Source organism: Ovis aries, chromosome 2 (genome assembly GCF_016772045.2).
Source record: "Ovis aries strain OAR_USU_Benz2616 breed Rambouillet chromosome 2, ARS-UI_Ramb_v3.0, whole genome shotgun sequence".
NCBI classification, from domain to species: Eukaryota; Metazoa; Chordata; class Mammalia; order Artiodactyla; family Bovidae; genus Ovis; species Ovis aries.
In genome coordinates, this window is record NC_056055.1 from 37,090,621 (window position 1) to 37,118,025 (window position 27,405).

A 27,405-nucleotide genomic window follows, 5' to 3' on the forward strand; every position below is an offset into this window, starting at 1 on the left:
TGCCTGCCAGTGCAGGAGATCTGACACAGGTTCTTCTCCTGGGTAGGGAAGATCTCCTGGAGGAGGGCATGGCAATCCACTCCAGTATTCTTGCCTGGAGAATTCCATGGACAGAGGAGCATGGCAGGCTACAGTCCATGGTATTGCAAAGAGTCAGACATGACTGAAGCCACTTAGCATACACTGGGCATTTATCTGCACTTAGACTTGTTTTGGGGCTTCTCAGGTGGCACTAGTGGTAAAGAACCCCCCTGCCAATGCAGGAGACATAAGAGGCATTCTAGCTCTGGGTCAGGAAGATCCCCTGGAGGAGGGCATGGCAACCCACTCCAGTATTCTTGCCTGGAGAATCCTATGGACAGAGGAGCAGAGGGTCACAAAGAATTGCATATGACTGAAGCAAGTTAGCATGCATGCAGACTTGTTTTGATACACGACATACTGCACAGTGTAAGCAATCCAGCTGTCCCTGAATATATTTCAGGGGTAAGTCAGGAGATCAAAACTTCTTAAACTGCTCCCTATTATGAAGATATTATTTTAAAAACAAGTATGTGATCAGATATACCCATGGGGCCCAAATATGGCCTTTGAAGTCAACCATACCTGGTTCGAGTCCCTTCTCTGCCATCTGCTAGGCAAGTTACTTGTCTTCTCAGTATCCTTATCTCTTAAATGGGCATCATACCAATGCCCTCTGAAGGCAACCATAGCCCATAGTTATAAGGATTCAATGAGTCAATGTACATAAAATATAAATTGCAGTGCCTGGCCAGAGTCTGTGCCCAATAAAGGACTGTTGGTAGTATTATTATTCCCACTTATACATCCTGCTCTGCCTAGCCATGCAGGATCTGTCTGTTCCTTTGCTTACTAGGAAGCACTTGCCCCAGGGATGACTACAAGTCTTCAGCAGCTCACATGCCCACCCAAGAGTTCCTTGGTGAAATGTGTTCTTTTCTGGAAAGAGCAGCTGTCTGAAGCGTGCAAACCCACAGACACTGCATCCTCCTTCCTGGGGCCCCAGGAGATTTTGTTCACCATTTCAGTTGTCTTGGTCCTTATTTTAAAACTCCCTAACAGGTTTCCATTAAGCTAAATTGAAACTAAATACCTCACCAGCTTGCAGTTTCCGTTTCTAAAAGGGTAAAAGCTCTTAGTCCCAAAGGAACAGTAATTTACCAACAAATCTTCCTCCAGCTTCACTGACTGCATTTCAAATCCCTGAGCCTAGCGCAGTGTCTAAAGTACCCAGAAGGTGCTCAATAAGTATGGTTGAAGGTGATTTCAAAATTTTGAAACACTAGGTGAGAGTTCCTTGGATAGCAAGGAGATCAAATCAGTCAGTCCTAAAAGAAATCAACCCTGAATTATTCATTGGAAATCCTGATGCTGAAGCTCCAATACTTTGACCACCTGATGCAGAAAGCCGACCCACTGGAAAAAGAGCCTGATGCTGGGAAAGATGGAGGGCAGGAGGAGAAGGAGGCAACAGAGGATGAGATGGTTGGATGGCATCACCGACTCAATGGGCAAGTTTGAGCAAACTCCAGGAGTTGGTGAAGGACAGGGAACCCTGGTGTGCTTCCATTGGGGTCACAAAGAATACGACATGACTTAGCGACTAAACAACAACAAAGATAAAGGCTAACAGGTACTATCATACACTATTGTGGGCATGCCAACTTATGCAGGGTTAATTGGCAATACCTGCCAAAATTTCAAATGCATATACTTCTCAACTCAGCAACTCTGCTTTTTAGAATTTTTCCTATATAAATATGATAGTATTTATATATATACTGTATATATATGCATACTATATGCATATGTATACTTATGCATAATACATATGCATAAGATGTATGTACAAAATTGCTCACTGCAGCCTTTTGGTAATATTTCAAAAATGGGGGAAAAAAACTAAATATTCATCCATAGGGGCCTAGTGAAATACATTAAGGTATAGCCATTCAATGGGATATTATGTATATTTTTAAAAGAATGAGGTAACTTTTATGTATTGTTATGCAAAGCCTCCAAGCTTTTTTTATTGTTAAACAAGCAAGTTACATATACAGATGACCCATCATCTTACTTTAAGAATGTGTGCACACACGAAATTTCTGGAAGAATAATGTAGATTCCATTGAGAGTGGTTTGGTCCAGGGAATGTGACTGGGGAGTTGTAAGGAAGGGAAAAAATGTGGTTTACCTTATACTCATTCTCATGGTTTTAATATTTTAAATGTAAATGTGCATTACTTTTATAATTTAAAATGCTAATTAAGAATTTTTAAAGTTAATACAGTTAAAGACGGTAGTTTTTTTTTTTTTTCCAATTAATGCAGTGTTAACATAATGCTCAGAATGCAGAAAAAGGAACATGAGACCAAAGTCACACTTCCCTGGAAGACCAAGAGGGAAGAAGCCAAAGCTACGGGCCTCTTCCCAAATTAGGCTAGAGACAGCAAGGCAGGGTAGGGTTTAAAACCTGAAGCTCTAGTGTAAGCCTGGCTGGATTCCTGATTCTGTCACCAACTACATGTGCGACCTTGAGCAAGGTATTTATGTCCTAATCCTCATTCTCTCACTTATAAGGCAGAGAAAAATATTAGTACTTTCCTTAGATTTGCTGTGAGGATAAAATACAACAATACATGATAAGAACCTTACTCAGAGCCCAGCACTCAGTAAGCACTCAAGTACCAGAGGCAGTGTTATTACTTTATTATTCTACCATGCTCTGCTGTGCATGCCGATTGACTCTCATTCTGAGGGCATTTATTGAATAGTTGGAAAGTGTGTTGTCCAGGTCCCATGAAATCCTTGTCAGAAAGGAAGCTATAAATCTCAGGGTGTACAGCAGAGGGATGAAACTAAAAAAACTTTCCGTTTATACAGCATCTTTCAGTTTACTGAACACTTTGGAGTGCATCATCTCATTTGGCCCTTATTCTCATCTTTTGTGGGTGGATGTTGAATCTTGTCAAGAAAATTAGAGATACCAAGGGAACATTTCATGCAAAGATGGGCACAATTAATGGCAGAAATGGTATGCACCTAACAGAAGCAGAAGATATTAAGAGGTGGCAAGAATATACCGAAGAACTGTACAGAAAAGGTCTTCATGACCCAGATAATCACAATGGTGTGATCACTCACCTAGAGCCAGACATCCTGGAATGTGAAGTCAAGTGGGCCTTAGGAAGCATCACTACGAACAAAGCTAGTAGAGGTGATGGAATTCCAGCTGAGCTATTTCAAATCTTGAAAGATGATGCTGTGAAAGTGCTGCACTCAATATGTCAGCAAATTTGAAAAACTCAGCAGTAGCCACAGGACTGGAAAAGGTCAGTGTTCATTCCAATCCCAAAGAAAGGCAATGCCAAAGAATGCTCAAACTACCCCACAATTGCACTCATCTCACATGCTAGTAAAGTAATGCTCAAAATTCTCCAAGCCAGGCTTCAACAATACGTGAACCGTGAACTTCCAGATGTTCAAACTGGTTTTAGAAAAGGCAGAGGAACCAGAGATCAAATTGCCAACATCCACTGGATCATCAGAAAAGCAAGAGAGTTCCAGAAAAACATCTACTTTTGCTTTATTGACTATGCCGAAGCCTTTGACTGTGTGGATCACAATAAACTGTGGAAAATTCTTCAAGAAATGGGAATATCAGACCACCTGACCTGCCTCCTGAGAAACCTGTATGCTGGTTAGGAAGCAACAATTAGAACTGGACGTGGAACAACAGACTGGTTCCAAATAGGAAAAGGAGTACATCAAGGCTATATATTGTCACCCTGCTTATTTAACTTATATGCAGAGTACATCATGAGAAACGCTGGGCTGGAAGAAGCACAAGCTGGAATCAAGATTGCTGGAAGAAATCTCAATAACCTCAGATATGCAGATGACACCACCTTTAGGGCAGAAAGTGAAGAGGAGCCAAAGAGCCTCTTGATGAAAGTGAAAGAGGAGAGTGAAAAAGTTGGCTTAAAGCTCAACATTCAGAAAACGAAGATCATGGCATCTGGTCCCATCACTTCATGGGAAATAGATGGGGAAACAGTGAAAACAGTGGCTGACTTTAGTTTGGGGGCTCCACAATCACTGCAGATGGTGACTACAGCCATGAAATTAAAAGACACCTACTCCTTAGAAGGAAAGTTATGACCAACCTAGACAGCATATTAAAAAGCAGAGACATTACTTTCCCAACAAAGGTCCATCTAGTCAAGGCTCTGGTTTTTTGAGTAGTCATGTATGGATGTGAGAGTTAGACTATAAAGAAAGCTGAGCACCAAAGAAGAGATGCTTTTGAATTGTGGTGTTGGAGAAGACTCTTGAGTCCCTTGGACTGCAAGAAGATCTAACCAGTCCATCCTAAAGGAAATCAGTCCTGAATGTTCATTGAAAGGACTGATGTTGAAGCTGAAACTCCAATACTTTGGCCACCTCATGCGAAGAGCTGACTCATTTGAAAAGACCCTGATGCTGGGAAAGATGGAAGGCAGGAGGAGAAGGGGACAATAGAGGATGAGATGGTTGGATGGCATCACCAACTCAATGGCCATGAGTTTGAGTGAACTCCAGGGCTTGGTGATGGACAGGGAGGCCTCGTGTGCTGCAGTCCATGGGGTTGCAGAGAGTTGGACACGACTGACTGACAATGAGAAGAGTTGAATCTTGTCAACTTCTTTTCTGAATCTATTATGATGTTGTCATATGGTTTCCCTCCCCTTTTTTCTGTTAATGTGAAGAAATATATTGACTGGGTTTTTAATGTTGAGCTAACTTTGTCTTATTGAAATAAACTTCACTTGGTCTATTATTTTTTTAACATATTGCTGGAACAGATTTGCTAATATTTTGTCAGATTTTTTTGCATTTGTATTCATGAAGGATGTTGGCCTATCCTCTTTTCTTATAATAGTTTTGATTTCGATATCAGAATTATACTCACATCAAATCAGTTGGAACTTATACCCTTCTCTGTTTCCTCTAAGACTTTGTATAAGATTGGTGTTATATTTATTCCTGACATATCTATTCATCAGTGAACCCATTTGGCCTAGAGTTTCTTTGTGGGAACATTTTAAATCATGAATTCAATTTCTTTAAGTAGATATGGCCTTCATATTTTCCATTTCTTTTTGTGTTAAGGCAAACTGTTTTTTTCAATAAATTTGTCCATTCCATTTACACTGTTGAATTTATTGCCATAAAGTTGTTGATAATATCCATTTATTCCCCTTTTTAATGTCTGTACAATCTGTAGTGATATGACATTTTTCATTCCTGTTATTGGCTATTGTGTTTTCTTTTTTTCTTGATGAGCCAAGCTTGCTAAGTTTTATCAATTTTATCAACCTTTTCAATGAACCAACTTCTGACTTTGTTAATTTTCTCTATTGTTCTTCTCAGTGTTTCTATGAAACAATAAGATAAATGAATAAATTAGTAAAAGAAAGGGAATCGATGAAATAGATTTTGCTTCTGTTATTCTGGATTTAATTTGCTCATCTTTTTCTATTTTCTTAAGGTAGAAACTTAGAACATTGATTTTAAATCTTTTTTCTTTTCTGAAATAGGTATTTAAAACTACACATTTTTATTAAGTCCAACTTCAGCATGACCCCACAGTTTGTGATGTTTTATTTTCATCGTTGTTATTTAGTCGCTATGTCGTGTCCAACTCTTTTGCACTAGTGCCACCTGAGAAGCCCCAAAACAAGTCTAAGTGCAGATAAATGCCCAGTGTGTGCTAAGTGGCTTCAGTCATGTCTGACTCTTTGCAATACCATGGACTGTAGCCTGCCATGCTCCTCTGTCCATGGGATTTCCCAGGCAAGAATACTGGAGTGGGTTGTCATTTCCTTCTCCAGGGGATCTTCCCAACCCAGGGATTGAACCTGCATCTACTGCATTGGCAGGCGGATTCTTTACCAGTGAGCCATCTGGGAAGCCCATCCAATTAAAAGCATTTTTTAATTTCCTTTTTTTTTTTTTTTTACATTTAGAAGTGCATTTGTCAATTCCTAAATATGGGGATTTGCTATTTATGATTAATTTCATTTTGGTCAAACTATTCCTAGTATCCTGAGATTCTTTCTGTCATGGATTGATGTTGATTTTGAATTGAATGAAAACCTGTAAGGTATTAATATTTTGAAATGTACAGAGACTCACTGTACGTCCCAGTGTATGGTCTATTTTTTTTAACATTCTGCCGTTCTTGGGTTCTATAAATGTTAATTAAGTCAAGTTGGGTTAACAGATCTACACATTTCAAATGAGCGAAAAGTGTTAAAATCTCCAGCTATCATTGTATCCTTTTATATTTCTCCGTTCAGCTCTGGTCAGTTTTTGGTTGATGTAATTGGAAGTGCTATTAGTAGGTACATACACATTTGAGATTTCATATCACCTCTTGAATTGATCTTTTATCATTATGAAATGTCCATATTTTTCTTTGGAAATACTCTTTGTCTTGAAGCCTACTTAGCTCTGATAATACTATAGTCATACAGCTTTCTTATGCTTGCTACTTGCATGGTATGTTTCACCACACTTTTATTTTTCAAACTTTCTATGTCTTTACACTTAAACTATACTTCCTACAAGCAGCATAAAGTTGGGTCTTGCTTATTTCCCCCCCTAGCTTGATAATCTCCGCCTTTCAATTGAAAGTATTGGTGTGGTTGTCTTTACCATACTCCCCTTTGTTTTCTATTTTTCATCTACTTTTTCCTCTGTTCATCTTCTCCCTTCTTTTATGTTAGTTGAGGTTTTTAGTATTTCATTTTATTTTCTCTGTTGGATTTTTAGCTGTGCCCTTTTGTATTACTTTCTAGTGGTTCCTCTAAGGTTTATGGTATGTACCTTAAACCAATCATAGTCTATTAAGAATAAATAACACACCACTTCATATTTAACAAACTAATAACCTTCAGTTCAGTTCAGTTCAGTCGCTCAGTCATGTCCGACTCTTTGCAACCTCATGAATCGCAGCATGCCAGGCCTCCCTGTCCATCACCATCTCCCGGAGTTCACTCAGACTCACGTCCATTGAGTCAGTGATGCCATCCAACCATCTCATCCTCTGTCGTCCCCTTCTCCTCCTGCCCACAATCCCTCCCAGCATCAGAGTCTTTTCCAATGAGTCAACTCTTCGCATGAGGCGGCCAAAGTACTGGAGTTTCAGCTTTAGCATCTCTGCTTCCAAAGAAATCCCAGGGTTGATCTTCTTCATAATGGACTGGTCGGATCTCCTTGCAGTCCAAGGAACTCTCAAGAGTCTTCTCCAACACCACACTTCAAAAGCATCAATTCTTCGGCGCTCAGCTTTCTTCACAGTCCAACTCTCACATCCATACACGACTACTGAAAAAACCAGAGCCTTGACTAGACGGACCGTAGTCGGCAAAGTAATATCTCTGCTTTTGAATATGCTATCTAGGTTGGTCATAACTTTTCTTCCAAGGAGGAAGCATCTTTTAATTTCATGGCTGCAGTCACCATCTGCAGTGATTTTGGAGCCCAAAAACATAAAGTCTGACACTGTTTCCACTGTTTCCCCATCTATTTCCCATGAAGTGATGGGACCGGATGCCATGATCTTCACTTTCTGAATGTTGAGCTCTAAGCCAACTTTTTCACTCTCCACTTTCACTTTCAATAAGAGGCATTTTAGTTTCTCTTCACTTTCTGTCCTAAGGGTGGTGTCATCTGCATATCTGAGGTTATTGATATTTCTCCCAGCAATATTGATTCCAGCTTGTGTTTCTTCCAAGTCCATCACACCTTAATTCTATTTACCACCACAACCTCATCTTTGAGGTTGTTGTCACATATTTTATTTCTATATACATTATAAGCTTTAGCTTACAGTGGTGTTATTTTTGTTTTAAACAGTCATATGCCTCTTTAGAAAATTAATAGAAGCCAAATATCTAGTATTTTATCTTTCTGCCCATTACTATTACTAGTACTTTTGGGGCCTTCCCACAGACAGTGCTTCCATCAGGTGTCATTTTCCCTCTGCTTAAAGAACTTCTTTCCATACTTCTTTTTTTTTCTTTAAGATTAATTTGGTTATGTCAGGTCTTAGTTGTTTCCAGGCAGAGGTGGGAGAAGAGGGGATTCTTCCCCAACCAGAGATCAGACCCATATCCCTTCCACTGCAAGGCAAATTCTTAACCTCTGGACCACCAGGGAAGTCCTGCTTTCTGTACTTCTTGTAGTGAAGGTCTGCTGATGGCAAATTTTGTCAGTTTTAGTTTATCTGAAAATGTATTTATAGAAAAGTCTTCCTTTGAGGGATATTTTTGTTGGACACAGAATTCTGGCTTGATGGTAATTTTCCTTCAGTACATTAACTATGACATTCCATTGTCTTCTGACTGCTTTTGTTTACAGTGGGAAGTCAGTCATGACCCTATTATTCCATTCTGTGTATTGTGTCATTTTTCTCTGGTTACTTTCAAGATTTTATTTTTATCCTTGGCATTCAGTTTTTTGATTGTGTGCAACCTACCTTTGGTTTTCCTTGATTTATCCTGCTTTGGGCTCATTGAACCTCTGCTAATATGTTTCCCACCAAATTTAAGAGATTTTTGACAATTTTTTTTTTTTAACTACTTTCCCTCTCCTCTTCTGCCTTCTGGGATTCCAGCTACTTGCAAGTTACAGATACAAATATGACATATTCCCACAGGTCACTAAGGCTCTTTATTGTTTCTAATCTTGTTTTTTCTCTGTTTTTCAGACTGGATAATTTCAGTGGTCCATCTTCACATTTACTATTAGGACTAGCCAATAAATTTTTCATTTCTGATATTTATTTTTCTATTGTTTCCATTTTGGAGGCTTAGATTCCCCATCCTTTAAGTGAATACTTTTTTTTAGTCCATAAATGTATTTTAACAACTGCTTTCAAGCCATTGCCTACTAATTCCAACATTGGATATCACTGGTATCACAGTGCTCTCCTTTGGATCTCTCTCCCTGAGCCATGATCAATAAATTGACCCAAGAACTTCCCTGGTAGTCCAGTGGCTAAGGCTCCATGTTCCCAGTGCAGGAGGCCCAGGTTCAGTCCCTGGTCAGGCACAATGCAACTCAGAGTTCATGTGCCACAACTAGAGATCCTGCATGCCACAACTAAAAGAGGGCATATGCCACAACTAAGACCCAGGGCAGCCAAAAAAATGAATAAGTATTAGTTAATTAATTATACATTTGAAAAAAGAGTTTAAAAAGAGAAGAAACTGACCCAATGCAGAAAGCAAAGATAAACATGTAACTCATGTTTGGGTGTTCTCCTTCCCTTAGGATTGGGCGAGTACCGAAACCAGCTGCTTCACATATTGTGTCCAGGATTATGGGCTGTTCATAGTGAGATGGTGAGTCCAGTATGAAATGCTCCATCATGGCCACAATATATTTCCTATGTCAAGGTCTTTAAAAGTTATGCATAGAGGGTGATGCATTTAAAAATTCATTGTAGAAATGTGCTGTTAAAAAAAAAAAACCTCTTAAAGTAAAAGGCTTTTGTAAAGGACAGAACCTTTTGTAATGTAAATATCAGCCCTGAATGGAAGCAACAACGTTGGAAAATATCTGAGGCCCTTTCCGAACAATGTATGAGAAAGACTTATCAGAAGCAATGTAGAAGTTACTCTCAATAAAGCAGGTTATATGCTGCACAGGAGGAGCCAAGGAAAGACCATACCTCCTTCTAAGGGAAATTGCCCTGCTTCACAGCTTTGACTCCTTAGAGAGTCATAGGACCTTATCCCTCCTTGATACAGCCTAGCGTGAACAGGTAAGCTGGAGACAATCAGATTTTTTCTCCAAGGGTTTGAATTGGGACCACAGAGAGAACTGGTGGAGGGATGTGGATACTGATGGAGACGTTTTATGAGACAGAAGAGGCCAGAATAGCCATGATGAGCTGAAAACACAGTAAGTAACGAGGGAGCTGAAACCATAGAAAAGTTGACTGCTTGAGAAATGAAAATAGGGAATGAAATATAGTTGCTAAGAAAAGTAGAGAAGGGACTTCCCTGGTGCTCCAGTGGTTAAGAACCTGCCTTGCAATGCAGGGGATGTGGGTTCAATCCCTGGGCAGGGAACTAAGATCCCACATGTTACGGAGCAACTAAAGCCCATGTGCCACAACTACTGAGACCTTGAGTGACAACAAAAGATCCTGAATGATACAACGAGGATTCCACGTGCCTCAGCTAAGACCCAGTGCAGGCAAATAAATAAATATTAAGAAGAAGAAGAAAAGTAGAGAAGCTATGAGAGACATGGAGAAAGAAATTAGTACCAACATCTGTTTCAGAACAAAGAGGTTTCTGAGTCTAATTCTAGGCTATTTATGTATTTATAATATCTACCCACAAACCCCTAAAATATACACCTTCCTCTTCACCATCCCACCTTGTATTTGAAGTAACATAAGTGAGCCTCTATTCTTCGCCACTTACAGAACTTAGCTAAAGGCACATATATTGTGCCTTACGGTTTTCCAGGCTCATAAAGGGCAGAAGTTGGATAGGCTCAGGCATTCCAGGCAGAGGGAACAGAATCATTAACAAAGATGCAGGGACCTGGATCCAAGTGTCTGTCCAGGGATTAGCAGATTTGTCTTATCCATTTGTATTCCAATTTGTTCCAAAGCAAGATTTGAGGCTGAATGTATGACACATGGAAAAAATAAGTAACTGAGAAAATGGATGTCTGATAGGAATAGAAATAGGAAAAGAAGGTTAATATCAGGAGTGGGGTCCCTAAAAAAATTAACAGAATTGGGTGCTTTGACTAAAACAAAGGAGGCACGAGTTGCTTCTTCTGCAGGCCTACAAGGAAAAGTTAGCGTTCAGGGTATTGCAGTACATACCTTTCCATCAGACTTCCAGGGTGGCACTAGTGATAAAGAACCTCCCTGCCAATGCAGGAGAGGTAAGAGATGTGGGTTCAATCCCTGGGTTAGGAAGATCCCCTGGAAGAGGGCTTGGCAACCCACTCCAGTATTCTTGCCTGGAGAATCCCACAGAGAAACCTGGCAGGCTACAGTCCATAGGGTCACAAAGAGTCGGACATGACTGAAGCAACTTAGCATGTATGCACACACCTTTCCATCAGTCATTATTTACTCACCCAGTAATTCATTCAGTTATTATTTATTCATCCAGTATTTATTAAGCATCTACTATGTACCAGATGCTAGGATGGCAGCTAAATAAGAATAAAAGTTGAGTTGGTCCCACTCCAAGGGTTCTCAAATCTAGGAAATGAGCTAAACGGAAGACATAAACACACTACCAGAATCCAGAGACTCTTTGAATAGGACAAAGTATTGTGAGACACAAAGCAGGGAAACCAGTTTGATCAACAGCCGTGTTCTTTGATCACTTCTTCCATACCACTCAGTCTCAGCAATTGGGAAAATTGAACACTCCATACCAATTTCTAGCTGGCAGAAAACAATTTCATATGGCTTGTTCACAGCTGGAGCCAGAGAACCAAAATTATTCTTCAGCATCTGCTTGCAGGCTGCAAAGCCCAGGGATAAGCACAAGACACCTCTACTATTATTATTCGACTACCTGGCAAGTACTGAATACTAGCAATGTGCGGTAAACGAGGTGAGGGGTAGAGGATGGGGGTGGAGACCAAGCTCTGGCCTCAAATGCTCCCAGCTGTTTTGTAATCTGATAATTGTGCATGAAAAACCTCAGACCATAACTCCGAAAATAGCATGACTGTAATCATAACAAAATGGAACAACCACTGGCAAAATTTATTTTCTAGTTATCACTTCCAGAAGGAATTCTGTAACACTACTAGGGAAAGAGAAAAGAAAATTCTTTCAACTTCCTGTCACTAAGCCTCTGAATTATCCTCATCTACATCCATCCCTTCCTCCTTTCTCCTTTTCTGTTATAAAGTGTTCCACCCCTTGGCCACAACTGACCCACTTCCACATCCTCAGACACTTGGTTCTAGTCTTCATTTTATCTCTTTCATCTTCAACTTCTCTCTGTTTCTGCCAGGCAAATGCCTCACCTTAGCATTTAACATATTCAAGCCTTAATTTCATCTGAAAAAAAGAAATCCTGTCTACATGGTCTTTATGCCTTCTTAGCTCAATTCAGTCTGCTTTTTATCTCTAAAATTGTTTCCAAGACCTTAGTCTTCTAATCTCTCTGGTCAGTTCTTATCCTGCATGTTGGACCTTTGTCCAAACCTTGAATCATGGTGTTCCTTCTAGAAATCTTTCCTGATTTCCTCAGAATCAGTGTTAGGATCACCAACCACAGGTTTCCACTGCGCCAGTGCTACTTCCTCAGCTGCTTCCCATAGTTCTTGTAACAATCATTCATCAAGAGCAATGGCCACTGTGCTAGGAGCTGAGAATACAGCTGTGATGAAAAACATCCACAGGCCCTGCTCTCAAGACTTCACAGTCTAATGGGAGGGACATACACTAATAAAATAATTACACAAACAAGTGAATAATTACACCCTGCGATGCATGCTTTAGAAGAGAAGATCACGGACAATGAAACTATAAATATAGAGAAAACTTCACTCTCTTCATTAACAAGACACAGGCCATTAAGGTGGTTGTGGGGGCTGCTGTTTGGACCAGAGTCTTGTGAGTGAGTGCAGCGGTGAGGGAGAGAGGGCATGGAGAATGTTCCACAAAGAAGGGACAACAAAGAACCGAAGTATAGCAATGACTGGGGAACAGTGGTACAAGTGAAGGCTTAGACACCCAAGCAGACCTCAGCCCATATGGGCACCTGAGGGTTTTTTGTTTGTTTGTTTTACCTGAGGGTTTTTTTAAAAAATTGGTCCCTCTTTGGGACTTCCCTCATGGTCCAGTGGCTAAGACTCCAAGCTCCCAATGCAGGGGGGCAGGGTTCAATCCCTGGTCAAGGAACTAGATCCCACATGCTGCAACTAAGACCCAGGGCAGCCAAATGAATAATAATAATAATAAATAAGATAAACAACTGGTTCCTCTCCTAAAAGAAGTAGGAAGTCACTGAAGGGTTTTGAGTGGGGGGTGGCATAATCAGATTGACAGTTGATCCCTTGGTATGGTATAGAGAATGGATTGGAAGGGACCTGGGTAGATGAGGGGAGTACCAGTGATAAAGCTTGATGAAGCTTTTACAGCTGTCGAGGTGAGAGATGATGGTAGACAGGGCTAACGGGGTGGCCATGAATAGGAACAAAGTGATCTGATTCAAGAGATTTAGGAAGTAAAGGGGCAAAGTCTCAGATCGAGGGCTTGAAGAAGAGATGAGGGTGAGAGTGTAAGGATGTGAGGAAACAAGGATGACACTGAGAAGGGTCACAAGAGGGAGGATCTAACTTAGGACAAAGAGAAGTGTATCAACTTGTCTTCGATTCTGCTCACCTCCTCCTGTCCTTTCTTCTGTGGATCCCAGGCCTAGTCATCAGACTCAAAATCTCTGAATCATCTAAGACTGTCTTCTGGCCTTGCAACTCTTGCCCACTTACCCCTACCCTCGTTACACCTCATCAAGATCAGTATTTCTTAAAGTATTGTCCCAGAGGGGCTTTTGAAGAGATCACACAAAGTGATGCAAAAAGACAAGACTTTTCTTTGGTTCCTACAGGCAAATGATGCAAAATTCCAGACTTTTGATTTTTTTTTTATGGTAACTGAGTTATAAAAGAGTACTAAAACTTGTTAGTCATAAACTAAAATTAGCCTTTAACTGGAGTTCACAGAAGACTCTAATTCAGTTCTCTGCTGAGGAGTCTGGCTGCCAGGCAATGTTTGGCAACGATGCAAAATTCCTCTTGCATACACACATGCAGCCAGTTGGAATTCTCGAAATTTTCAGGAAGGACACTCTGTTATTGGGTATTACCAGTGATGTTTTGAGCTGGTCCTGGTTTATGGTGCCTGACGTTCATGAATTTTAATTACAAATTATGATTCATGGAGCTTCATCATGATCAGTTTAATATGCCATGGTTATTTGATTAACCCTCTGGAATAGAGGGGAACATGTCTCTGACCGTATTTCCTGCCACTTTCCTCCTCCCTTCCTCGCTGATCCAGAACATGTGTGAGCAAGCTCCCATCTCAGGAACTTTACACTTACTATGCCCTCTGTCAGGAATGCCTTCCCCCCCAGAATATCACACAGTTAATTCCTTCACTGCCTTCAGGTCTTTCTCAAATGTCACCTCTATGAGCCACTGCTTCCCCCCCGTCTCCCCTGCCAAACCGCTATGTTGAAACTATAATATTCTGGTTCCCTGAACTTCCTGTTCCTTTCCCTGCCTTATTTTTCTTTAGGACACCCATCATCTGGCAAACAATATATTTTATTTATTTGTTTATTGACAATATATCTCCAACTAAAAGATAAGCTCCCTGAGAGTAGGGTTTTGTGTTTGTTTTATTTGTTGCTATATCACCAATGGGCTTCCCTGGTGGCTCAGTGGTAAAGAACCTGCTTGCCAATGCAGGAGACACAGGTTCAATCCCTGGGTCGGGAAGATCCCCTGAAGAAGGAACCCCCTGAAATGGCAACCCATTCCAGTATTCTTGGCTGGGAAATCCATGCACAGAGAAGCCTGATACTATAGTCCATGGGGATCCAAAAGAATCCGACACAATTTAGTGACTAAACAACAACAACAAATATCATCAATACCTAGAACAATACCTGGCATATAGTAGGCGCTCAATAAATAATTGTTGAATGAGAATATTTATATCATCAGCATTTTTGTCCTCAATTTCCAATGCCCAGCTCTTGAAGCATGGGTACATATATTTCAAATCTGAACCATTCACAGCCTTACTACCAAAGCAGATATAAATATAAACCCAAGAAAGTGTGCTTCTACAGTTACAATTCCTTGTTATCACTCCCCACCAGTCTCCTCATCCAAGGCTCACGCTTTTCTATCCTTCAAACTCACCCAGATCAAAATTTCCAAACAACAATTGGAAGCATTCAGAATTCATATTCCACCCATTTTCAGGATTTAATATATTCCAGGCATTGTGCTAGGTTCAGGGGAATCAACAATGAATGAGACAGACATGATCCTTGACATCAGAGTCTTGACATTTATAGTCTAGTGGGGATATCACTACATCCTGCCTCCAGAAAGGGACCTTAACCCTTGATAGGAGAATATGCTGGGCAAACTGAGATGTGATGTATGAACAGGAGATTAAGGAGAGATTTGGGGCAGGTTGGGATGGGGCAGGTGGCAGCAGACAAAAAGACTGTACCAAGAAGTCAGAGGAAATAGCAGTGTCAAAGGCTTAGAGGAGAACAACAGCATGGATGTCATTTTCTAGGAAGTGAGGGCAGTTCCGGTGTGGTGGAACTGAGGAATCTTCACAGAGCAATGATGAGATCTGAAATCAGGTGGGTAGCAAAGGTTAGACCTGCCAAGGCCTTCTAGGCCATACAAAGACATTGATTGGACTTTTGGGACTTTATTCTGAGAGCAAGAGGGAGCCGATAGAAGACTTGATCACTGATACAAACAATGGAGTTTAAATTCTTTTCCATCCCCTGACAAATCCAATCCTGACATTCCTTCTCCACTGCAAGCCTCCAAGTCATAGCTGCCTCCTTCTGAAGCTTCTCTGCTGCTCCAACCTACATACCTCTCTCCCTTTTAACCCCAGGGATTGCATCCTCCCTTATCTTTATATGCCCCTGTTCTGTCTCCCCCACAGGCCTGAGTTTCCAGAGGACAGGGACTTCTCAAGGTTCTCTAGGTTGTCCCACACCCAGTTCATAACTGACCCAGGTTATAGGCCTCATGGAGACAAAAGAGTGATGAATATAACCTAGCACAACCCAGCTTCTGCTCACATCCCACACAAGTATATTTACCCTGTTCTAAAACAACCCTTCCTTCCAAAGCAGCAGCATTGGTGTATGCAAGGCCAGTTGACCCACGTTTCTATCTTCTGTTTGCTGTCACCTCTCTCCACTCTCAGTTTACCTAAAACCGCTAATGTCTCCCCTAATGGACTGGAGAAACTGATTCCCAAGCTTGTTCAAACCCCTAGAAAAATCCAATCTGTAGTTGACAGAAGCAGACTAGTAATTACTTGGGGCTAGGAAGTTGGGGAGAATGGACTGGGATGAGGTACAAGGTAACTGGGGAGTAGAGGAAGTGTGTTATATCTTTATTGTGGTAGTGGTTCACAACTGTATAACTTTGTAAAACCTGTCAACATATACAACTAAAATGGTCCATTTTGTTGTATGTGAACCAGTCCTCAGCAATGCCAAATTTAAAACAAACTGCATGTATATTATGAGTCAGCAGCCCCAAGGACAGTACGAGTTTCAAAACACAGTTCAACCCTGACATAAAACTAGGGCAAGGCCATACGGGAAAAGCAGCCTTTCCATGGTTGCAGAGATCTAAGAATGGTGGGCGCACCTGCTATGGAAGGCCAGGTGAAAGAAGCAAAGGAGACCGGGCAAGCAATATGGAGGGGTGCGTGCTTAGCCGCTTAGACGCCACTCCATGGACTGTAGCCTGCCAGGTTCCTCCATCCATGGAATTATCTGGGCAAGAATACTGGAACAGGTTGCCACTTCCTACTCCAGGGGATATTCCCGACCCAGCGATCAAACCTGAGTTTCCTGCATCTCCTGCGTTTGCAGGCAGATTCTTTACCACTATGCCACCTGGGAAACCCAATATAGAGGAAGCCAGACCCAAATATGTAAAGTCATAAACAGCAGGCACACAGATACGGTCTCCAAATCTCAAAATACCTAGGCCTGAGATATTATTTAAGAATAAATAAATAGGAGCCCTGCTTCACAAAGCAAGAAACTGCATATTAATTGTAAGATGATAATTCATAAAGTGAAAGTGAAGTGAAAGTCACTCAGTCCTGTCTGACTCTTTGCAACTCCATGGACTATATATAGAGTCCATAAAATTCTCCAGGCCAGAATACTGGAGTGGGTAGCCTTTCCCTTCTCCAGGTGATCTTCCCAACCTAGGGATCAAACCCAGGTTTCCCGCATTGCAGGTGGATTCTTTACTGACTGAGCTATCAGGGAAGCCCGATAATTCGTAAAGAGTTTGGAAAAAGTGATCCTTGAAGAACTGAGTGGCTTTGTCACAGAGAGCTCCTCAAGAAGCTGGGCCTTGCTTCTCCTCCCAGGGTGAGCTGGGTGGGTTAAGAAGGGTGACTCTTAGGTTTCCTGTGAGAAGAGATGACATCTGTCCAGGTGGCAACAAGGGCAGTCTGGATGGGCCAGTTTGGAGTGTGCAGTGTGTGAAAGGAGATGGGAAAAGAGCTTCTTTCCTCTTTGTCTGAGTGCTCTCTCCTCACAAGTCTCCCAAAACAGAAGACCTGAAGCATACAACCCCATATAATCTGTGTCTCTGTACAGTTCTCCTGCACTTCTTCTGTGAGCTCCCAAAGGCCTGTGTCTCCACCTAGCCCAGCACTGGGCACTCAGAAAAAGACGGGAAAAATAAATTCTTTGGGACAAGACTGTGACGGCAATGAGGAACATATTGGTAAGAGATGGGGTGGGAGCTTAAGGAGGATGGGCTGGTCAGGGTGGGTCATGGAGTGAGGGAATGTAATGGTGAGAGGAGGACAAGTGAAAGAGTGGTAGGAAACAGCAGTTTGGGGCAGTGTGGGAGAGGAGGCTAGGATTAGTGGGAGAGAGCAGGACCCGGTCAGAGGTCACTGGGAACACAGGCCAGGAGTCACAGGGAGAAAGTCAACAGGGAAAGGAAGATGAAGCGTCAGTAGCAGAGGTATGATCGGTGGTCACTGGCAGCGAAGGTCAGAGGTCATCAAGACAGAGCAGGTCGAGGTGTTTTACCTGCTTACGAGGAGGCGGTTGTTTGTGGGGCATCTTTGAAGAGGCAGGAAGCATCTCAACACTTGGAGCGCCTACAAAACGCTCCTCTGCCTGAGGACAAGAAGTTTGTCCGTCCCCTCAATAATGCACAGAAAATCCAGATTCTCTTCCACTTCAATTCCCAGTCTCAGAGGTTCTTTGGGGACAGCCGACGTTGTGGGTCCTCCGCGCCCTTGCAGAAGGGAATCGTCTCCTCCCTCGACGCGGTTACCCGGCAACTAACCAGCAGCCAAGGCGCAGGCGCCTCTGATGCCCCTCCCGGCTCGAGGGGAAGGCGGGGCTAGGCGCGCGGGGAACCACCGGCTCCACTAGGCCCCGCCCCCTCAGGCAAGACGACCGGCCGCCGCGCCACTAGAACTCCTGCATGCGGGAGGGACTCGGTCTCCAGACACCGCCTCCTCATGAATAATGCAGGATTCAGGCGGTGTCCCGGACCCGGAAGTGGAGTTGCCGAGTCACCGCAGTGGCTGAGCTGCTGACAGGAGGCGGCGGCGGAGGAGGAGGCGAGGCAAGACCTGCGGCTTTGCCCGGCCACTGACGCTGTAGCGCTAGGCAAGCCGACGGAGCCACGCCGGCCTCAGCCCGCCTGCAGATCTCCTGCCCCGCGCCCAACCCTCCATCTGCCCGACTGGTCCGGGGCGGCCTAGTCTGCACCACCCACCCGGCACCTGGGGCCGCCGCCCGGCGCGGTCCCCGTCGGCGTCCCCGGCCGCGCCCGGCCCCCGGCCCGCTCGCCCGCCGGCACCATGATGGAGGAGATCGACCGGTTCCAGGTGCCCACCGCGCACTCGGAGATGCAGCCGCTGGTGAGGGGGCGGGCGGCGGGCAGGCCAGGGCCGGGAGGGGGCGCTGCCGGAGGGGGAGGGAGGGAGTCAAGCCTTGGGGACTGTGCGGACGCCTCGGATGGGGTAGAGAGCCAAGAAAACGCATCGCCGGGGGAGGGGTACTTGTAGGACGAGAAAACCGTGGGAGAATATGTGGGATGACAGCAAAGAGGCCTGTAAGGGCGGAGAGCACTGTCAGCGGAGGCAGGCCGAGGGAGCTACGGGGCAGCGCCGTCGGATGGAACCGAGCGGGGGCACAGTGGTGCACAACGTTAGTGGAGGCCCATAGTGGGGAAAGGAAGGGAACTGTCATGGGGCACCGCCGGAGGCAGGCCCAGGGGGCGAGGATGGGAGGTAGAGAGGCGTTTAGACCTAGAGGCCTATGATGCTCAGAGCGGGGGAGGGGGCCAGGAGCAGTCAGTCTGACGGACGCGAATAGGTTTGTAGACGAGGAGGGGCCTGCCCGACAGTTCACTGGCAATGGGTGGGAACGCGGGGCCCGGGCCGAGGACCGGTAGCGGGACGGTGTCCATGCAGGACCCGGGGATTCGGTTCTTCTCCGGAGGAGAGTGCACGCAATCTAGGCTGGGGATGCAGGAGCCGGGAAGAGGAGAGCACGGCGGCGAGATGGAGAATCCAGGGCTCAGATGAGAGAGCTCGGAACCGGCTGGAGAGGGGGCGGGGCCGCACAGGAGCCTCCTGTGCCCACCGGTTCGGAAGAGCCCCGAGCATCCTAGGCCTGCGTGCTGGGAGCCCTTGCTGGGCTCCGATCCTGCCCGCGGTCCGGGAGTCAGGGAAGAATGATGTCATCGCTGCCGGCGCGGAGGGGATGGAAGGGGGAGGGCCGTGCACGGAGGCTGGCCTGGGAGAGACCATTCCCACTGGGGTCGGCTCCCCGTGTATACCTGACTGGCTTGTACATTTGCCCGGGGAGACACGCTGAGGCCTAGCGGCGGCGTCTCTTCCACTGATATAGGGAGAGGGAGAAGGAGGGGAGTGCCTCGGCTCTGTTCGCTTTGCTTTTCCTTCTTTCCCACTTGGAGTCCGGGTGGGAGCTGGAAGGAGGCAAGGCAGGCCGAGAATCTGAAGGTGTGGGTGCGGTATTCTCTGAGCTCAGCTGGAGCTGAACAGAGCTCTCCAAGTCTTGAAGCTCTGGGGTTCCTAACCTTCTCCCCTCTGTGTTAAGTGAACGTGAGGAACAGATTCTACCTTTGCCCCCCACCCCCACCCCGGCCCTGGCTGACAGATGTGCTTTGTGGCATTTTGAGCAAGTAATGTGTCCATTACAGCAGCCAAGACAGACCTTGACAGGGACCCATGACCTACTCTAAGCCACACCTTTTGGAGATGGTAGAGGGAATCATTAGAGGCCACCTGGCAGGAGACGTGTCGCTTTTTCCTCCTTTCCTGATGACTTAGTTCTAGGAGCCCAGAGAAGTTCTACAGAAGTGTACAGTATTAAACGGGGGAGAGAGATGCTGATGGACTTTTTTCCTAGCCTGATGCCATTATTGGATTGTTTGAGGGCCAGAAAATCCTGATAAGAAGTCTGTCCCATGAACCTGAAGAACTTCAGGCTGGCTAAGAGAATGTTCCTTTCTGGATTATCCTTCCAGCCAACCTAGCTTATCAAGCTAGACTGCCCTTCCAGTTCTTATCTAAGCAAGAATCAAAAGGAGGGCAGATGAAGGAGCAGAGGAAGAGATCCAAGGCATCAGAAGAGAGCACGAGTTGGTTCTTGCCTCCTATCTGGGGTTACTAAGATGGGAGGCAATAGCTGATTTCCAGGGAGCGGGGAGAAGGAGAGGGTCACCAGGCTCCCCAGTCATCCCTGATGCCTCTGTTATTGAATGAAGTTATCAACAATGGTTTGTTTGAGTGAGTAGTGTCCTCAGAAGACTTCTGAACTATTTCTGGTCTGTGTGGCTCCAGAGTAGAAGTGCTTCTGGCAAGGAGGCAGTTATCAGAAAAGCTCTGACTGACTTTAGACTCTTTTCTTTAAGGCTAAAGGAGCACTTCTGCACAAGAGGATACTTTGTTGAGGCTGAATCTTACGGAAACAGCAATACAGTCATCCCCCATTCAGGGGTCATAGCCATTGCCCTGCATGTCTCTACCTCCCCATCTCTGTTCCAACGTCAAAGTTGAGGATTCCTAGAACTCCTTGAGCTTCCCAGGTGGCGCTAGGGGTATTGAACCTGCCTGCTAATCCAGAAGACATGAGATGTGGGTTTGATCCCTGGAGAAGGGCATGGCAACCTACTTCAGTGTTCTTGCCTGGAGAACCCCCATGAACAGAGGAACCTGATGGGCTACAGTCCATGGGGTTGCAAAGAGTTGGACACAACTGAAGCAACTTAGCACGCGTGCACACACTCACAGAACTCCTTAAGTGCTCTTTGTGCTATTGAGACCAATAAAATCTTGTGTGGAGTTTCCCCAGGAGTCTTCATTTTGGGGCATAAGGAATCAAGGTGGCATACTGCAGAAAAGAGCAGAGTAGCTCTTTAGGGGTGTTTGGGTAGACCGTGAAAACCAGGGTCTAAGACTCAGCTGTGACCTAGTTCATATTTTGCCATTATTTATTGAGACCTCTAGGAAATCTCTCTTCTCTGGACTCAGTTTTCCTATTTATGAAGTGAAGACAAACTGTTTCTTTGAATAATACTTCCTTGCTCTTCCAAAGAATATCATAGCATCCTGATGTCATTGTTCCAGCAAATTCATTCACCAAATACTTGGTGAGCACTAGCTCTATTCCAGGTACTGCGCTAGGTACTAGGGACACAGTGGTTAGCAATACAGATATAGCCCTGACTTCTGGAGTTCACATTTCCACAGAAGTTACTGTTCATGCTCACCCCCCTCAGGATGAGGCCCTCTGAAGGCAGAGTGGGGGCTGTTTCCTTAAATCCTGAGGGAAACAGGGCAATACTGGTGTCAGTATCATTGCCCCTTCAGGACCAAACTGTACTTACTGACAGTAGCCTGTCACATAGGGTTGATCAGCAAATAACCCTATCCCACCCTGGAGTGGCTGGAAGAATCCAGGGGCTATTCCTTACTTGGAAAGATGAACTCTAGATGGAAAACATCTTTTTTATTTTACTTGAAAGAGAAAATTTCACTTGAATAGGAGGCCTAGGGGAGTGGCAGGAGCTGGGAGAAAAAGCGCAGCCCGCAGATCTGGGTGTTTCCAAGGTGCTAATTTAAGCATTAGTTCCCTGTGGGAGGAAGAGGAAGAGGTCCCTGTTCTGTTGTTGGTGCTGCTGTTGCCACAGCTGCAGGAGCCTCCTGTCCCGGGTGGGAATTTGCCTGAAGGGAGTCCCCTCCCTCCTTTCCTCATCACACCAAACTGGTATGGCTGCGTCTCTGCAGCTGAACCAGGCCTGGGCCCAGCCCTGAGAGCTCCGCAAGCTCTGTCTCTTTATGAAAGGAATGAGAGCTCCTCTTGGAGACCTAGTCCCTGGGTTCCTCTCCTGCTATGTCTATCTCCTAGACACTCCTGAGTGTTTCTGAGCACAGATTTTCCCTGAGAAACTGCCAGGGACAGGCACACATTGTATGTCAGTTCTGTGGCCAAGCCACACACTGCAGTGATCTAGAGAGGCTCCCAGCTGTCCACAGTTCACTGTTGAGCAGGTGGGTTGAATTTTGGCTATTGTTTGTATTAGCAGCAGGGATAGGCTCTCTGGCCCTATTGTCTGTCTGCTGGGCTGATTGGTACAGCCTCACAGCTTATGTCTTCTCTTTGACTGTAATTGGAGAGGAAGGGATTTGGTGCAAAAAAAGTGGGGTGGGGGTGGCATATGGTACCAGATGGGGTCTCTGTGCACTTGAGAGAAATACTAGCCTAGTCTCACTGAAACCCAGGTTATCCATGAACACATTTGTTTAGTTCATGAGCATATGCTCAGTTCCAGGTACTTTACAGATAAAGACAAGTGAGATCTCTCTAGGGGGAGGCCAGGAGAAAGCTGGGCTCATATGGCTACAGGAAGGTTTTAGATACTTGTTAGGAAAGGGTGGAGATCAATGGAGGGCATTCCTGGAAAAGAGGGATACCTCCCAGGGGGAATGCTAAGGTTCTGACCCTTTGACCACGTGAGATTGGAAAAGAGTTTCAGACTCCTCCTGACTCCTGGCACTCTGGGGTGGGGATGGTCAGGACATTAATTTAATGGGTGGGCCACAGCAGCTCCTGAAAGTGGCAGAGGGAACATTGTAAAGCTAGCAAGAAGCCGCTATGGAAATCGACCTACATATATTCTGTGGTTGGGGCACCTTAGGTCACCTCCTTATATCCATAGGAAGATGACTCTTCAGTTTAAGAGTGGATTCTCCTAGTGGTCCACATAGTTCATGACCCAGTAGCATTTCTCAGGCTCTGAAAGAGGCACACCCTTCTCTCTCTTCCTATATTGCAAAGTGAGGATCAGGTTTGCTCAGACCTCCAGCTCCTCCCTTATTGCTCATCTCCTCAGTCAACAAACACTGCTGCTGCTGCTGCTGCTGCTGCTAAGTCGCTTCAGTTGTGTCCCACTCTGTGCGACCCCATAGATGGAAGCCTACCAGGCTCATCCGTCCCTGGGATTCTCCAGGCAAGAGTACTGGAGTGGGTTGCCATTGACTTCTCCGCAACAAACACTAACAACCTGCTTTCTGCTAAATGTTGTGCTGGGCTCAGTAGCACACCCTCTTGCTCCAGAGATGGATATACACAGTCAAGACAGATCGAGGCACTCGGGGTAATGAGCCCTGTAAGAAGTAAGAACCAGGTCCACCAAGGCCTCTCATCTAGTGGTCAAAGAAGGCTTCACAGAGGAGACATTGCCGAATGGGCTCTTAGAAGAGGACCAGAAACTTGGCAATATTGTCAATATTGGCATATTTGTCAATATGAGGAGGTGAGGACAAGAGTTCCAGGTAAAGAGCATAAAGGAAGGATCAAAAGGATGCGTTAGAATAATTGAAGGCTTATAGTTAAGGAAATAACGTGACCAAATTTGAATTTAGGACTGTCACTCCAGCAGTGGTTGAGAGACTGGAAAAGGTGAGACTGGAGGTTGGGAAGCTAATATGAAGGTGGGTACAATAATAATCTGGGCTTCCCTGGTGGCTCAGACAGTAAAAAATCTACCTGCAATGCAGGAGATCGAGGTTCAATCCCTGGATTGGGAAGATCCCCTAGAGAAGGGAATGGCTACCCACTCCAGTATTCTTACCTGGATAAGTCCATGGACAGAGGAGCCTGGTGGGCTGCAGTCCATGGGGTTGCAAAGAGTCAGATACAACTGAGTGACTAACACACACAATAATAATCTAGGCAAGAAATGATGAATGCCTTCACTAAAGCAGGAGAGGAAGGAACATATATACAGATACAGTACCTATTTGGAGGTAGAGTGGAGAGGTGGGGAGTCAAGGATGACTCCCAGGTTTCTGGCATGGATATCTGGATGGCAAAGAGGTACCATCACTGCCCAGGGAAATTTGAAGGGTCTGTGTACCTCTTGGCATCAGGAACACTTGTATGGGGGAAGACTGCTTTGTTTTTCCCTCTGCTTTGCTGCTGAAGCTGCAATCTTGGGGTGATGGGGGACCCAGGAGTCCTGAAAACCTGAAGAGCAGAGTGACACTGGCCCCATAGCCTCAAAACGATATGGAGAAATGCACTCACCTGCCAGTGAACGCTTTTCCTCTGTAACCTGCTTTGATGGATGCAAGTGAATTGGTGGCAGTGAGGAGCCATGGTCGATTTTTTTCTTCCCAGCAGCACTCTGATATAGGAAAAATAAAATTCTCTGTTGGTTGTGAGAGTGTTTGATGTTGCAGTTTCTGGCCTGGCCTTGCCTTCTACCATCATTCTGGTCAAACCTCTGGTTTTCTTACTGATTGGTTCACTGATTTCTTCTAGAATAGTTGTATGAGTTATTGCTTCACTTGCAAGAGTCAAAATGGAAAGGAACATATATACAGATGTTCCTTGGCTGTCATAACCTTTCTTCTCTGAGACCAGCCTGGAAAGCTGCACCTGGTGTAGGAGCAGCACCCAGGCTGCCGTCTTCCAGGCAGGGTAGCAGGCTTCTGGGTTCAGATCGCTCCAGGGTGAGCTGGCTTCTCAAAACACCCTAGTGTAGCCTCTGCAGATGGGCATGTGGTGCCAGGAGGTTACCTGGTTCCATGGTGGCTGGGAGACAAGCTGAGTCATCTCCAACCCCCAGCTGCCTGCTGCCCTCGACTGACTATGGCTCAGAGTGAGCAGAGCCTCACTTGAACCTGATCAGCTTCAGGGACCCTCCGCCCTCTTTTACAGGGCAGATGGAGCCCTTTGTCTGGAAAGCGGACATGGGAGATTCAGCTGCTTCTTCTTTTTAAAAATATGCATTTATTTAGGCTGTGCTGGGTCTTAGATGCGGCACATGGGATCTTTAGTTATGGCGTGTGAACTCTTAGTTGTGGTATGTGGGATCTAGATCCCTGACCAAGGGTAGAACCCAGAATCCCTGCATTGGGAGCACAGAGCCTCAGCCACTGGACCACCAGGGAAGTCCTGAGACTCAGCATCTTGGCTTAGCTGCTTCCTGTCTTCCAGCAGAACCCAGAAGAACTGGTGCAGGAAGCCCCAGAGGAGGCAGGAAGCAGAGAATCAGGCTTAGGGCTAATACCCAGAGGTGCTAGTTGAAGGAAGCAAGAGGCGTGGCTCAGCAGACTCTCAAGTCATTGTTTCCTAAGGAAACTCTGGTGGGAATCTGGCTGTCTGGGCGGGAGAAGGGAAGGAAGGAAGGAGGCAGAGCTGGGAGCAGCTCTGGATCTGGCTTGGTTCTGCAGTTCAGAAACTGGCACATGACCCAGAGGCCTCACCCTGGAGCAGCAGAGTGAGCTCCTGCTTTTAGGGAGGGACTCTGGAGTGGGGAAGTTGTCTAGGAAGAAGGCCCAGAAGGTCTGGCCTGAGGAATGGGTAGGTGGGGGCCGTAGAAGATCCCTCTACACTTTACACTATTAGGAACCAGTTCAAGCAAATATATACTTGTGTTTGTTGTTATTCAGAGATGTCAAATTAAGGATCAGATGGCTGTGTCTCTTGAGGGTGAATTTTAAGTTTCTATAATGATAATAATGTATGTGAGTGTGTATACAAGTAAGAGGGGACTAATGGCTATAAAGGGGGCTTCCCAGGTGGTTCAGTGTTAAAGAATCCTCTTGCCAATGAAGGAGATATGGGTTCCAGCCCTGGGTCAGGAAGATCCCCTAGAGGAGGAAATGGCAACCCACTCCAGCATTCTTGCCTGGAAAATTCCATGGACAGAGGAGTCTGGTGGGCTACAGTCCCTGGGGTCACAAAGAGTCAGACACGACTGAGTGACTAAGCACACACACATCAGTGGCTATAAAGAGTGTTCTCTGAATGACCTTTCTAGCCCTAAGAAGTATTAAGTATGACAAGAGGCTACACCCAGGCACAAATGAGCCCAGCTACTGTGGTTCCTGGCCTGGTTTTTCCTGTTTTCATCACCAGACTCTTGGATGTCATAACCAGAGTCCACCCCATCTATCTATTTGGAGCAGTACCTGAAGAGGTACTTTAACGAAGATTGATTGAATTAATTGCACCAAACTGTGGTGTGAGAACCATATATATTTTACAATGTAGTTAACTTAAACATAATTATGTGTAAACTATAAATGATTTATAGTTCCCATATTAATTTCCAGTTTTATCCTTACAAAGGAATTAATGAAGCTCTCAGGCAAGCCTGGCTCAGATCAGCATTTCCTATAGTACATTCTTAGGAATATTGGTCCTTTGAGATACTTTATGGGGGGATAAAAGAGTCTATAGACAAATTCCTTTGGGAACCTATACACTCTATCCTATCACAATGTTTGCTAGCATTTTAAAGACTCTGCGAAGCCCTGCAATAAAGAAACCTTTCCAGCTTTGTTTAACCCAGTGTTTCTCAAGCTTATGTAACTTTGCAACTTTTTCCTTGTTATATCTATTAACATCTTACAGAACCGTTGTGTTTTGTGGAATACTCTTAGGAAACTCTGACTTAGAAATTAGTCTTGTGACTTCCCTGGCAGTCACTGTGCTAAGTGACTGTGCTAAGACTCTGTGCTCTCAATGCAGGGGACCCAGGTTCAATCCCTGCAGGGAACTAGATCCCACATACCACAGCTAAGACCTGGCATAGAACAAATAAATAATTTTTTTAAAAAGAAATTAGTTTCTGTTCTGATCGAGTCTAGGTTTCTATTCTGCCAAGCTCTTCTGAGCCTGTTTTATAAGCCATACCATTCTGCCTCCTGCTAGTTTCTAATAGGATGTTGCTGCTTTATGTGAGGATCGGAACTGGTTGCAATCGGTAGGAAGTTCTTAGTGAACTTTGGTCAGGTATGGAAGCAAATATCAAATGCCTAGTTTTTTCTCTAGATAATGCTAAGGCGGGGGGTGGGGGTTGCTTTCCTTCAAGTCCCTCTCCTAAATGCTGCTTTGGTGAAACCAGCAAATTTTCACCATTAACTTTTCTTTTTTTGACAGCTTCACTGAGATATAATTCCTGTACTGTACACTTTACCCATTTAGTATTTTACTTTTAATTGTGGTGTGGCTGCTGCATGCCTCAGTTCTG

At 44.8% G+C, this 27,405-nt stretch overlaps 2 protein-coding genes across 16 annotated transcripts in view; one reads left to right on the top strand and one right to left on the bottom strand.

Moving 5' to 3' along the window:
* The window catches only part of DNAI1 (dynein axonemal intermediate chain 1), a 69,005-nt gene extending 50,840 nt beyond the window's left edge, over positions 1-18,165 (bottom strand). For all 10 annotated transcript variants that reach the window (XR_006058602.2, XR_009599531.1, XM_042243087.2 and 7 more), the window contains exon 1: positions 17,907-18,165. Coding sequence is in view for 8 of the 10 variants with exons in the window: in XM_042243087.2 (XP_042099021.1) it covers positions 17,907-17,960 (54 nt within the window). In the remaining 2 variants the exon portion in view is untranslated. The remainder of the gene's footprint in view (positions 1-17,906) is intronic.
* Positions 18,166-18,397: 232 nt separating this feature from the next.
* The window catches only part of FAM219A (family with sequence similarity 219 member A), a 60,570-nt gene continuing 51,562 nt past the window's right edge, over positions 18,398-27,405 (top strand). For 4 of the 6 annotated variants that reach the window (XM_015093068.3, XM_015093069.3, XM_015093070.3 and 1 more), the window contains exon 1: positions 18,398-18,751. In XM_015093068.3, the coding sequence (XP_014948554.1) occupies positions 18,692-18,751 (60 nt within the window). In that variant the 5' untranslated portion in view covers positions 18,398-18,691. The remainder of the gene's footprint in view (positions 18,752-27,405) is intronic. The other 2 variants (XM_060410885.1, XM_060410886.1) reach the window with 1 other exon arrangement.